The sequence below is a fragment of the Peromyscus leucopus genome, chromosome 1, assembly GCF_004664715.2.
Source record: "Peromyscus leucopus breed LL Stock chromosome 1, UCI_PerLeu_2.1, whole genome shotgun sequence".
Lineage (NCBI taxonomy): Eukaryota > Metazoa > Chordata > Mammalia > Rodentia > Cricetidae > Peromyscus > Peromyscus leucopus.
Window position 1 is genome coordinate 108,247,267 of NC_051063.1, and position 14,422 is coordinate 108,261,688.

The 14,422-nt window shown below is 45.9% G+C and overlaps 1 protein-coding gene across 1 annotated transcript in view; it reads right to left on the minus strand.

Moving 5' to 3' along the window:
* Tenm4 (teneurin transmembrane protein 4) overlaps positions 1-14,422 on the minus strand; it is a 2,730,446-nt gene that overhangs the window by 22,271 nt on the left and 2,693,753 nt on the right. The window contains 1 exon segment of the mRNA XM_037206447.1: positions 9,742-10,619. Within this exon segment, the coding sequence (XP_037062342.1) occupies positions 9,742-10,619 (878 nt within the window).

The following is a 14,422-nucleotide window of genomic DNA, read 5'->3' on the forward strand; positions in this document are numbered from 1 at the left end:
ACCTTCTACCATGGTGATCCAGGGGTGCTGACTCCCACTTCATCCCTGCTTCAGTATCATTTGGGGCAGACATCAAGAAAACAGCCAGAAATGAACAAATAAATGGACGCAGAAGTGGGCATGGGGAGAAGGAGACCATAGTTCATTCACACACTGCCTCCTGCAGGACTTGGCAGACCTGGGCACACAGTAGGTGCACAATAAACTGCTGAAAGCACAAATCTACAGGCAACCACTCTCATTAAATGATACTTTAACAATCTCCCCAGGCTTCTCCCCAGAGTGTTCGTCTCCAAACAGAAAGAGGCTTTGTATCAAGGCAGACAATTGTAATTATTATGGAAGGTGGCTTGTACTGCATAATTAAATCGAGCCAGAGGAAGATACAATGAAAAGGCCCTGTGCCTTCAAGATCTGGTTTTCATTTTACATGCGACAGCCCAAACCCAGTAATTTCCACTCTTCACATATTCCATTAGAAGGACTGAATGTCTTAATTAAATGAACATCAAATGGAACAGCCAATTTATAAATTTTTGTCTTCTATTCATTAATTTCAGTATCTCCCAGAGCCTGAGAAATGCCGATGGATCTTCCAGCCTCCTGATCAATACCTGTGATTATCCCATCAGAGCACTGTTCCTTTCCCTCTGTGGGGAGAGCTGGAGCCTCCCATTCATCCTCCGGGCCCTGAGCCCTCTGCCCTTTGGGCTGCCTCTGCAGAGCCCCCACAGACCTGCCGAGAGCTCCTGCAGCAGGGTAGAGGGATCAAGGGAAGACAGTTCTCTGAGTAATTTAGGTTCCGGGTGCCTGCTTTGAGCCCTGGGTCTGTTTGGGTGATGTTGGGACATTGTCTTAATGCCGATTATCAGGGCTTTTTTTGTTTGTTGATTTGGTATGTATTTTGAGACAGTGCCTAGTGTAGCCTAGGCTGGCTTTGAGCTAACTGTGCAGCTGAGAATCCTTCTGCTTCTACCTCATGGGTGATGGGATGACAGACGTGCTTTCTACTACAAAAACTCCCAAAGCACTGATGTGTCTTCTTCCAAACCAGGAGAGATGGCATAGTCTGGCTTGGGGGTCTCATCATCTCTATCCTCGACAGAGGTGAACCTGGAGGGCAACACTCAGCTCTGCTCCCTCCTAACCTTTAGACCTCACCACAGCAGTGGTAATGCAGTCAGGCTCATGGTATAACCTCGGCAGCTACGCTTCCTCCTCCATGAGGGAGAAAAATACACAGTGAGGACCAAAAAAGGTGATGCATTTCCTGTGGAGGCGAACTTCTTACTAGGGCCTTCAGTATCCTAGGAGACTGTCCTCAGTGGAATGTTGGCTCCTAAAGGGAGGGATTCGACTGGTCATGGCTGAACGCCTGGAACTCGGAGTGCTTAAGAATGTGAATGAGGGTTGGTGAGCTGTGCCACCTGACTCCTTCCTCTTTCTCTTTCTGCCTTTGCATAGAAAATCGCTCTTCTGAACTACGTTGGATTCACTATGCTTCTGTCCCAAACATGCTATGCCCAAGTGTTATGCTGGGGTGCTGCTCCTTTTGTAGAGATTTCTTCCTTTTCATACTGACACAGCTAGTTCCTTTTATAATGTGTTTCAGTTCAAATACCCTAACTTCACAGTGAGGTTGTCCTTGACTGTATCTAAAACAGACCCCCCCCATCTCTACCACATTATAGTTCTGCATTGTCTCTGTATTCACTGTCTTATTTACCTGCCTCTTCATATTGGAATGTAAGATTCATGAGGACAAGGACTGTGTCGGTATTCTCAATGTTTAGAAGAGACTGAGCATGAAGGTACTGCTCTGTGGTGTTCACTGACTGAATAAGAGAATGCTGTTTTGTTGATCTTTTTGGTCTGACTGAAAAGAATCATATATTTTAGATCCCCTTCTATATGAAGAAAGAAGAGCTTACTAATGTTTAGAGCGCTTTTCAGGTATCAAGCATCATGTTTATCAGCATCTTTCAGGGTAGGGATTATTACTGTCACTTTACAAATGGCAATGATGGAGGTCAGAGAGGATGATCAACTTGCCTAAAATGACAGCTCATAGAAGAATACATATTCAAAATTAGGTCTGCTTGACCGTAAAGATTGTGGTTTTTGACCAAACTTTCCATAAAAACGACGCTGTTTCAGATAAAGGAAAAAACCTTTGTGTTCATCTCTGTTTTAAAAGGGGAAAAATCCTGTTTGGAAGTCTCAAGTGGGTCAGGAAGACTGACAGTTTTCAAGATGTTCTGCTTGGCTCCGGCTGCAGCTCACTTTGCTGCAGAGCCAGGTCCCCGTTGGAGAGGGGGAGGTAAAGATGGCCAGATGATTGGCTTGCCACCATATCTTTCCACTGACTTTTTTTTCCACACCAGTTTTCCGAAGCATCTTTACAGCACAGTGAAAGAAAACACATAAAAGATTCATGGAGCTGCCGTGAACTTGGCTTTCAGAAGGGGACCGCTAAAGGGTACCTTCACACGCGCTGCAAGGCTTTCTTCACACTGCATACTTCATTGCTAGCCACTCGCTATGAGCAGCGAGGGAGGAAAATGCCAATTTGCCTCTGTGATATACAACTTCTGCTGCTCTTGACTTTTTGGTTGGATAACAAAGATGTGATTTTTAAGACTTACATCTGTAATTATTCTAAATACCAATGTCACCAGCCAAAGATCTGGTCACTATGTCGTTTGTAAATAATTAGAGTTCAAAGCCAGCTATCACGGTAGTTCCCTTGGCCTCTGGTCACTGTAGTGGATGACATCACATCACTGGGCATTCCTCAGGCCAGGCTGAGCCAGAGTACTTTCTGGATTTTACAGTCATGACTTGTACTGAGTATTTACTGCAAGATTGAGTCCCAGCAATGAATTCTAGCATTCAGGATTACCAATATCTGTAAGATCTGCAGACCTTATCATAAGCTCACTGGCCCTGTTCCACGGCCAGGTGTCTTGTGGGAGAGCACTGAGGAGTCACATCCAGCAGGGATAGGATCCTGGCTCTCCCTCTTACATGGACCATGCCACGGAGCCAGTCAGTGTCTATGCCGGCTGTGGTGCTTCCTCTTAGAGCTATCCCTTGCCATTCTTTGTTCTCTGAGAGGCCGGCACCTGTAGACTGCACACTGGGCACTCTGCTGGTTCGCTTCACGAGGTCAAGTCAGCGGTAGGCACTGGAAAGAGGTGAGATCAGGACAGGTTTCCTTCAGTTTCTCCCTTAGTCCTTTCACAGCCTCACCAACGGCAGCTTCTTTTAGGTCTTTTCCCACGGCTACAACTCCAGGGACTTGTCCTGAAGGCTGGAAATGGCCGTTTATTCTTCTTAGTGCCTGTGGGTCTCAGCCCCTTTTGGTAATCCCTTATCCTTGCCTGTCCCTCTAGACGCCTTCATCCAAACGCCATTTTTGGAATCACATCTCCGAAGACAGATACTTGCTTTTATTTTTCTTTTTGCACTTCTGTCTTTTAGTTTGAATGGGTTCTGGTGAGAATTTGCTGTTGTTCTTATCATTTTTTTCCTCTTATAAAATATCCCAGCCCCCACTTTTGGGTTGTTTTCAGAAGACTCCCCCTTTTAAACGATTTCGTAGTTTGAATGTGATACTCTTAGAGGTTTCTGTCTGTGTAAGTATGTGTGTGTATGCATATTTTGCCTGGTACTCTGAGCATTTTTGGATTATGGCCCACTATTAATTATGAATACTTCTTGGTCATTATTTGCTCAAGTATTTCCTCTGTCTATTTTCTCTTTTCTAGACTTCTATGACATGTACATTTTGCCATTTGATATTTCCCCGCAGCTCTTGAATGTCCCACTCTGTGGTTTATCTTTTTCTTCTTTGTGTGTTAGTCTGGGCAATTTCTATTGACCTGACTTCTTTCCTTAGCTGTGTCACGCTGTCGTCAAGAGCTGTGGGCCCATCAAAGGCGTTCTTTATCTCTGTGGCCATGTTTCTCATTTTTAGCGTTTCCATTTGATACTTTTTCTCCCACATTTCTGCTGAAATCGTCCACCTGATCTTGCCCCGCTGCCCACCTTTTCCATTAGAGCTGTTAGTATAATTACAGTTGTTTTAAATGCCCTGAAAGGGATTTTCAACATCTGTGTCATACCTGAATGTGGGTCTGATGGCTACGCTTTTTGCTTTTTCTTGTCTTTTTGCACGGTCTGTTGGAAAATGTGACATCTTGTGTAGTACGGTAGACACTGGGGTGAATTTCCTCCCGTGAGGTCATTCGTGAGTGTGTGTGAGGTCACGGCTTTAGGATTAGGGCTGGCTTTAAAGTTCATTTTTCTATGGTTAGCCTTGGTGCATCACAGGCATTAGGTTCTTCTAGCAATAATTTGAGAAACTGCTTCGCCAGAGCTGTTTTAATTGACTCTTTTCTCTGCCTCCAAGTCACTCCCCCTTCAGCTTTGGGTTCTCCCTAGTACTGTCTTCGAGGGCCATCTCCTTCTGTGTGCTGGCCCACTCCTTAACCTTTTCTTAACTCTATTCTGTCTCTTGCTTTTGCTTCGAGATTTCAGGCAGTTTGGGGATGTAGGGGAGCATTCTCCTTTGTTCTGACAGGGCTTCAGGGGAGGTGCCCATGGGTGCCTGAGCTGGTCCCTGCTCCTGGCCCTTCTTAGGTAGCAGCCCTGGGCTAGAGACCTAGCCCCGCACTTCTCTCAGCAGCTGCTGTTATGTTCTCTTCCTCTGTGTCTCATTGAGCTGAAGTGGATTTTCATCAGTGTCTAAGGAGGATGCGCAAGTGCTATTTTCCTTTGCTCCTTAGGGGAGACCGGGTGACAAAGGTGTGGGTGGAGCGGGCAGGTACTGTGATCCCTGTTAATACCTGCCATGCCCCTCTCTCATGCCAATTGTGAGTGACACTTCCCTAAGTTCTTGTGCGTGCATGCGTGCATGCGTGTGCGTGTGCGTGTGCGTGTGCGTGTGCGTGTGTGTGTGTGTGTGTGTGTGTGTGTGTGTGTGTGTGTAGAAGCCTCCATTGTAGTTTGTAGGGGTGGGGTGGGTCATGAAGAGGGCATGGACTCCCCCCATCAATTTCTGCAGCTCTAGCTGAACTGCTACTCTGGTGTTTGGTTGTGTCTACCCAGGCAAGCTGGAGCTTAAACGTTGTCCTTTCTGTAGGTTGAGTTCTTGGATTGGGGCCAGTTGCTTGCCCTGTGACCACAGAGAAAGGCGTTGAGGACAACTCCTGAATTTGTCTCTTGTCGGCTTATTTCATTGTAAAGTTGGGAAGGATGCTCTTTTTAGCTCTCATATCTCTCAAGCCCAGACTGAAAGCCAAGTGTTCTATTTGAACTGTGTGAATTGAACTCTATGTCCTGCCAGGTGCAACTGATAACACTGGAGCCAGGATTGGAATCTAGTGTTCTCGTGTGTGTCTCTTCTAAGCCTCCTTCCCTCCTTGAGTGTGTCTCTTCTAAGCTCCCTTCCCTCCTGGATCTACGTTTCATTCATAAAATATTTACTAAGCACCTATGTGGTGGAAAAGCCCTAAACCTGAAGCAGAAATAAATTTAAAGAATTAGTAAGGGACTCACATATTTAATGCAAGTGTGATCATAAGAGGAGTTGTCATGGGGCACTATGGGAGGGTAGAGTCACCTCCCCTTACAGAGCATGTGGAAGTTTGTGGCTCACTCCTACCTAGGAAGTCAATTTTGGAACTAACCTCATTCTGTCTGCTTCCTTCCTTGCTTGTTTTTCCTTTTTGAGACAGGGTCCCGCAATGTAGCAGAGGTTGGCTTGGAACTCACTGTGTGTGTAGCCCAGACTGCCTCAGTCTTCATGAATACTGGGATTACAGGTGTGTACCACCACATCTGGCTTTATCAAGACTTTTTTTTTTGCCATTAAGTTCTGTGTGACTAGGAGCTGAATCTGAAAGCAATGGTACTGCCTCCACAGAGCCAAAGACTGCATTGCCGTCTTCTAGAAGGGTTTTCCCAACAGACATGCGGCCCGAGTAACCTTGACTCTCCACAGCAGGAGACTCTAAGACAAGTTTCTTTAAAGTATATGCTGTTCATATTAGATGTCTTGTTTAATCTGTTAAGAGGATTGATGAAACCAACTTAAAACTTGTTTTAGTAACAGCCCACACCATAGGCATGCACATTGGGTTTGGATCCACTAAGCTGCTTCATGATGCTAAAGGGAGGCACTAGACTTCAGCAAATGGTTCATTAGTAGGACTCTGTTCTATTCATTTAGATTAAAATATGCTGTAATGATTTCTAGGTAGTTTTATCATTTATTAAGTAATTTCACTTTCAGAATTTAAGTATGTATGTATGTATGTATGAATATGTGTATCGTATGCATGTCTGTATGTAGTCTCTTCAGACAAAGACTCAGATGTACAAAGGCAGATAGAAGACAGACAGACAAATACACACAGAGGTGTGGGGAGCTTAGAGAGAAGGGGACTGAGACCAAGAGGGGGAGGCGGAGAGAAACAATCAGAAGCAGACAGAGGCAGACACTTAGAAGGAAAGGCAGAAGAGGACAGGTACAAGAGAAGGGGCCAGAAACCTAGAGAACGAGGAAGCAGCAGCAGCTCAGAGAAGAGTACAGAGCCCCAGAGAAACAGCAGGACAGACTCACCCAGAGAAAGGGGGCAGGGCAGGGATTCAGAGAGACAGAGAATGGAGACCCAGAGTGAAAGCAAGGCAGAGACAGAGAGAAGGGATTATCAAGTCTTTCGATGCCCAGACTGGCCCGAAGACAGCGATAGCTCTGTGTGGTGGAGACTCTGGTGTGAGCCCCCAGGCTTCCTTTGGTTCCATGGGTCCAGTCTAGGGAGAACTGGTGTCTTACACCGTCACTTTGTTTCCAATCTGAGCTGGAGCACTTTGCTGGGGCCCACAGCGCACCCCATTTTCTAGCCCATTTTGGATACCCTCAGGACCTGACTATTTTCCTGGCTCATACCTTGAACTCTCAGACTTGACATTTGATTCTGCTCGTCCTGCCTGACTTCTGGTTCCCACCTCTATTAAAATGATTTTTCTGCGGCTTCCATCGCTTCCCTTGCACGCTGCTGCTCCTGTAATTACTGGCACTGCCACAGTGTTGTTGCAAACAGCAACAGCAGATGTCACTGAACCTCCTGTATTTGATATCACTGATAGTCCATGCTTCAGACTACCCCTGGAGACACTGCTTTAATCCCCGCCATGCCGGTAAGTCAGGAAGCACATAGGGAGCTGGGCCAGGATAGCAGGAGGAGCAGGGTCTATGCTCTGCTTTATGCCTATTGCATGATTGGAAGCTATTATGTACTTTCTCTGGGCCTTAGTGTGTTTGTAGGTAAAAAGAATATATGGATGATACTTCTCACTGACTGGGGAGACCCTTCTCAATGTATTTCTGTGTTAGGCCCAGGGGCTTGCAAACCCTAGGTGCTATATAGATATTGGGAGAAGAGAAGTGAGTTTCCCTTTAATGGTAAGCATGCTCCCTTCCACTTTAGGTTTGTGTCAGGGATCAGTGTTCCTCCTCTGCTCCCATATAAAGTGAATTTGACAAGTTTTAAACGCCATTTAAAAAAATACAACTGTAAGTTTCTTTTTCCTAAAACATCAAGCTGAGGGGATAGCTAAATGGGTCAAGTGCTCGCCTTACAAATATGAGGACCTAAGTTTGGAATCCAGAGTCCACATAAAAATGCTGGGCCTGGTAGTGAACGCTTGTAATCCCAGCACTGGGGAGGTGGAGAACATCACATCGTGAAGCCTGCTTGGCCGGCTGTCTAGCTTAATTTCTGAGTCCCAGACCAATGACAGACCTTGTCTTAAAGGGGGTGGATGGCATTCCTGAGGATGACTGAGGTTCTCTGGCCTCCCTACACATATGCTCATACAAGCACGCCCATGCACTCACAGGAACTCACACACCTGCATAGTCATTAAACCAGTGTCACCTGAGGCTGTGATTTCCACTGAGAAGGAGAAGGAGGTCTCCCTTTCGGGTGAAGGTATAGTAAAGGATTTTAGTTTTCGGGGGTGGTGGGCATGATAGTAGAGGTAGTGTGTTCGCATTCAGTCTGGGATCTGAGGGAGTGACCTTGGGAACTAACTGCGTGAACAGATTTGCTCTGACAAAGGAACCCCTGTATTGGCTAAATAATGTATAAGGAGTTTCTACCAGGCAGTGGGGGAAATTGAATTATTTAGTGTATTTCCATTTCAATGAGTTAATCAAGATAATTGCTATTTTCCTGGATCTTTGTCTTTTCTTTGCAATTAACAAGGCCTCTGTTTGGAGAAAGGAATTTAGCTCGTGAACTTTGTACATAGGGTTATGACATTTTTTTTTTAGTGTAAATTATATTTAAAAATCAATTATAACCCCCCGCCATTGGATCCACTATAGTGTTCTCACTATATTACAGGCTGCAAATGAGTCTCTCTCGGCCTCAGTTTTTGTAAAAGAGAAAATATTACCTGTCACCCCCACTGCTGTGAGGATTAGCTCAATGACTGGGTTTCTAGCACATAGCTGATGTTCAACAAGACTAAGTTCTTTGCTGGCTCCTGCGGCCTGTCTAAGGCTGACATCTTCAGCAGGCTCAGCTGTCTCGAACATGACCAAGAAGAGAAACTTAAAAAAAAACTCATATCGAAAAAGAGATGTTACAAGACCCGTTCATTAAAACGGCACCTCCGTCTTCTATGTATGTGTGAGATGAGTGCTTTGCCTTGGACTGTAATGAACTGAACGGCTGCTTCTCTGGCCGCACTGCTTTGAGATGCCTCTCTTGTACAAAGAGTAGGAAGCAGTTACTTGAAGTGAGCACTCTGTTACCCCTGACCACAGAGAGCACAGCCACAGCCCTGCCCTGAGGAGGGAGGCAGCCACACCACATCCACTAGACACACAAACAAGTAGTTCAAAATCATTGTGTTCATTTAGGGGAGAAGGGTTCTGTGCCCCCACTTCTGGAAGTTATGTCTGTAGCACAGCAGGCTAGACAACTGCTTCCATTCCTTAATGAACTTGACTTATTTAAAAAAAAAAAAAAGGCCAGGTGATGTTAATGTGTTTGAGAAGGGAGAATACAATGGATGCCGTAAGTTCATCCAAAATTTGAAAAATGGAACTTCAGGTATGTAGAAAATTCATCTCTAGCAGGGCGGTGGTGGTGCATGCCTTTAATCCCAGCACTCGGGAGGCAGAGCCACTCGGATCTCTGTGAGTTCGAGGCCAGCCTGGGCTACCAAGTGAGTTCCAGGAAAGGCGCAAAGCTACACAGAGAAGCCCTGTCTCGAAAAAAAAAAAAAAAAAGAACGAAAGAAAGAAAGAAAGAAAAAAGAAAATTCATCTCTGTGTTCCTTCTATTATCACCTCTCTTTATATGAAGATATTAACCCTTTAAGTACTTTTGGTCTACGTCATGTTCCCATGGTAATGTGAGTGGGTGTCTACTGTATCCATTTTACAGGTGTGGAAAGTGAGACCTAGAGAGATTAAGCCCATGGTAGAGCTGGGTTTGAAGCCCACATCTATGAGTCCAAAGCTTATAGCTTTTCCACTATACCATTTCCCTTTTAGGATAAATCATTCAGAACATGAACATGCATAACCTACCACTGGTAATGGTTTTCAGCCCCAATCCTGAATTAAATGGAATACATGAAAAAATTACGCTCTGTCAATTCATTCATCTTCAGGCTCACAATGCATCTCATAACACACAACCATATCTTGATACTTACTCATAAAACGTTGTCCACCCATTTTCATTGCTTTTGGTTGCCAGGAGGCCAGAGTTGCCGTGGTATGTCATCATAGCCAGCTCGTGTCCTTGTGTGGTCACACTTCTGAGGGCACTGTTGGTGCCCATGGTTACCCAGTACACCTGGCCATCTGGGACGACCAGCCAGAGGGGCATCCCGGTAGAGTCTCGGCGGACGTTCACCATGTTGCCATTGTTGTCCGTGATGTGTGTGATGTCGCCGTCCCCCGTGTAAGTAAAGTTGTACAGGTAGTCTCCTGTAGGCAGGCTCTGAGTGTACAGATGCTTGCCACTGGTGTCAAAGAGGTACAGCTCCTGGTCGATAGGGGAGGACAGCTCATACATGTTCTGGGTGTTGAGGAAAGGCTTGTTTTTACGGATGAACCGAATTCGGATGTTTCCGAGGTCGGCCACATAAAGCTCCCCATCAGCACACACAGCCAAAGAAGATGGAGTATTCAGCTTTGCATCCTTGGCATAACCATCATCTCCAGAGAAACAATCACAGTTGGCATCGTTTTTACAGTCACAGCCACTGGGGGCACCAGCGACCAGGGAGATCTCACCACTTGTAGTGACCTGCCTGATGCGGTTAACCTTTTTCTCATCTGTCTCGGCGATATACAGGACTCCGTTGTGTGAAACAGCCAAAGCAGTGGCTGACTCCAGGGTTGCGTGGATGGCCACCTTGCTCAGCAGGAAGTGATCGATGCCAGGAACCTGGCAGTGCATAGGCCTCCCAGCGACAATGCGCACCTGGTGGTTTTCGGAGATTTGCAGGACCACATTGTTGTCGAGGACATAGAGGGAATTGTCCATTGGGTTGATGGCTAAGTCTGTGGGCCACTCCAGGCGAACCTGACAATGGAGACACCGACACTCAAATGATGCCAGGATGCCCACTACGAGTCACCCCCAAACTCCCAATAACCCACTATTGTGTCCAAAGGGCCTTTATATACACTTTGGCCCAGCAGAAACTGAAGAAGGGGACCACAGTCTTAAAAGCAGTAGTTGAGATGGAGACTTTGGGGTCAGACAGGCTTAGGTTCTGAACCTAGACCCATCACTTACAACTTTGGACAGGTTACTTTGCTTTTCTGAGCTTCAAAAAATTCATATTAGGAAAACAGGGGTGACAGCTGTACCTCCTGACACACAGTAAGTGCTCAAACTCAGACATTGGATACAGAAGTAGGAGCGAGAGGAAGATGGAGTCTGGAGGCTGACAGAGGAGTTGTTAGGGGGATTTAAAAAGATCTTCATGAAATGTTGACTTGACTCAGGCATGAAGATGATTAACACAAAGTTGGGTTTGGGGGATGTAAAGTTAAAAAAACCCATGCCCCTGTCTGACACATGGTTCTATATTAGTGATTTTCAATTTTGGTTCCATACTCTCACTACGGTGATTGTAGAAAACATTCTGAGTAATCGGATAAGCCAAGGCCTTGGTGTGATTGGTCTGCTCCCTTGGACTGTTTAAAAGTAACTTCCTGGGTGATTGTTTTTTGGGTTGGGGACCACACCTGGGTTCTTCTCTTAAAGGGGAATAATCAGACCTGCAGTGCTGGCTCCCCTTGGAGCTGGTCAGAAACGCACAGTGGCAAGCTTGTCCCAAAGCTACTGAACCTGTACCGAGCCCTTGGGTGACTGAGTTCACACTGGAGCTTGGCAAACCTGATTTATGTGGGTGTCTCTGGGTCTTCACAGAGCAGGTCCTCTTAGAAGCGATTAATGATTACTTGCGGTGGACTTAGGCTGAGTCTGGAGCCTCACACTGAGTCTCTCTTGAGCCATGCTGGGAAAGTGGCTGAAATCATGATGAGGATTCAAGTGGATCCTAGTGGGCTACAGCTCTCAGGGTCTGGGGTGAGCAAAGCTTGACTCTAAGGATTGTTGGACGGATCACACTAAGAAGGGCTGGCACTAAGAGAAGCCCTTGGCCAGTCATGTCCCCAAGAGGCTCAGGCACACTGCACACAGTCTGGAAATGTTGACCATGCTTCTTGCAGCTGGCTTTCCAGCTCTACCTGAAGACCCATCACCTTGACACGTGACAAGTGTCTGGGCTTCCTACAGACACTTGACATTGGGGTTTACTCAGACAATATGATTAATGTAATTAGAAAGTTTCTTTTCTAGGAATTTGCTCTTGCATGCTAGTGTCTATGGTGTTTTTCAATCACATCCATTTTAATAATGGCAACAAAACAACAAAAACTCCAAACCAAACAGAGCCAGCTCAGATGCCCAACAACCGAGAACTGGCTAAATAATTATAGCAATTTACTTTACTTGTAAATTAGAATGCTGAGAATAATCTTTTAACACGATGCTCTAGGCCAGTGGTTCTCAACCCTTCTAATGCCGTGACCCTGAAATACAGTTCCTCATGTTGTAGTGACCCCTAACCATAAAATTATTTTGTTGCTACTTCATAACTGTTATTTTGCTATTGTTATAAATTGTAATGTAAATATCTGACATGCAGGATATTTGATATGTGACCCTAAAGGGGTCATAATCCACAGGTTGAAAACACTCTCCTAGGTGGATATGTAATGATGTGGGGGAGGTGTTTGCTCTCTGCTAAATAGAACAGAGCTTCAGGAGGAGAATGAGATCAGCTAGGGAAACACAGATGCTAGTTTATGGACAAGGAGGAGATAAAAAGCTTGAAGGAAACATACCAAAATGTTAACCATTCTGGGATCAAGGATGGTGTTAATATTCTTTTTTATTTTAATTATAAAAAAGTTGCTGCACTGAATATACGGTTGTTGGCAAATGAAAACAACAACAACAACAACAAAATAAAAACAAACAAGTAAACAACAACAACCCCCCCAAACATTGCCCCTCTCTGTCCCCTTAGCTTAGAGCCCTGCCCAGGATGGGCTAACACAGCCGAGGCTCAGCTCCTGTGTCCGAAAGCCTCTCGTTCCTCACCTAGCCCCAGCCCCTGTCTGTCTGAATAGCAGGGGAGTTCCAGCCCCTCCAAAGCTACTGCTGCCCACACTGCCCAGTGCTCTCTGGGGCATGGTCCCTCCAGCTTTCAGCTACATCAAGAACACAGTTTGCTGTAAAGTGACAGGAGAATTTTCAATTTCCTAAAACCCATTCCTTGTCAACACTGGCCGCTAAATATTTTATACCCTCTGGTCCTGGGACACCTTGGGGACTTACTTGCAGAGACCTTTCTGCCTGTCATTATGATGAAAAGATGGCACACTGATGAGGGGGGATGGGTGGGAAGGAGCAGAGAGGGAGCCAGTGGAGAGACTGGGGTGGGGGTGGGGAGGAGGAATGAACAGGCGAGCATGTTCGCATATTCTGCTTGTTGCTTTATGTTACTGTGTGCCTGGGAAAGAAGGCCACCGCTCTCAAGTGCTCTGGACTCCGACACAATGCTGGCTTAATGTCTCTGCCCAGATTCCATGCACACACCTCTCTGGTTTCTCCTCTGGTTAATGATGCTGCTGCCACAGCTTCAACCCCATCACGGAAATATTGGGACTGGACTTGAGAACTTCCATGGTCCTATGTACAAGGGACCTGTTGTGGAGGGGGCTCCCTGTCCCAGTTGTCCTGAGCACTCTGTATCTCCAGTAAGATATTTTGACATTTGCTTTGCCACAGAGTGGCGAGTGTACACAAATACATTGTCACAGGAATAAGTGAATGACTGTCTACAAATGGTACACAGAGCAGGAGGGATGGGGGTAGGGTACCTCACATCCTGCTTGTTTCCACAGTCACTAATGGATCAGGCCATCTGACTCAAGTTTCTTAACTTAATCGCCCCCGCGCCCCCAGATTTCTTTCCCCATATGTAAATCAGAGCAATCAACTTTATCCAGGGGCGCTGTAGCAAATGAGACAATATACAAGGAAGTTCTTTGTAGAGTTTCAGGGAACTAATATTTACATCCTATTACCAGCTGGTGGCCCTGTACTAGGCAATTATGTTCATGATTTCATTAGAAAGATTCATTTCCCCATCCTTGATGAAACCCAGCGTAGGGCTCTGTTTATAAGGCATTTCCTTTCGCTCAGCCTCAGTTTCCTTCACTCGGCCCTGGGGACTATGGCAACTTGACGAGAAAGGAGAAGTTGTACTCAGCTCTGACCTCATTTCTAGCAGAGTGCCTAGCACATAGCAAGTTCTCATTTTGGTTCCACAGTATGGAGGGGTGGCCCTACGTGGGGAGCTGAGAGCCAGCCTCCAGGCCTGCGACATCTGCTTGTCTACCGTATACCTCCTGCAGTGTCTTTTGGGGTTTGGTCCTTCTCGCCTCCCACATTCCATGCTTACCTGCGTTACAGGCTTTGGTCATGGTTTCTGTGGGTGTTGTTAGAAGAGGGAGCTCTGAAAACAAATGCCACCTCCCATGTGTGTATGTAAAAATATAGGCCTGGGTTAAGAGTTCATTGAAAAAGAAAATCAATTCTTACATTCAGACAAAGGCAGCAAGGACCAGGAGCAGAGAGTTTACTCCGTGATTTCTCAGTATGTGGCTTTTGTGTTTTTCTCCCCTTCAGCATGCCAGCTGCCTTCCAAAGCCTTTGGTGTGAGTGCCTGGCAGCGCCTGTATCTAAACCTAAACAGCTTTCCAATGTGTGGATTGAAAACGTTCGGCTCCCTGTGCTGGCTGGTG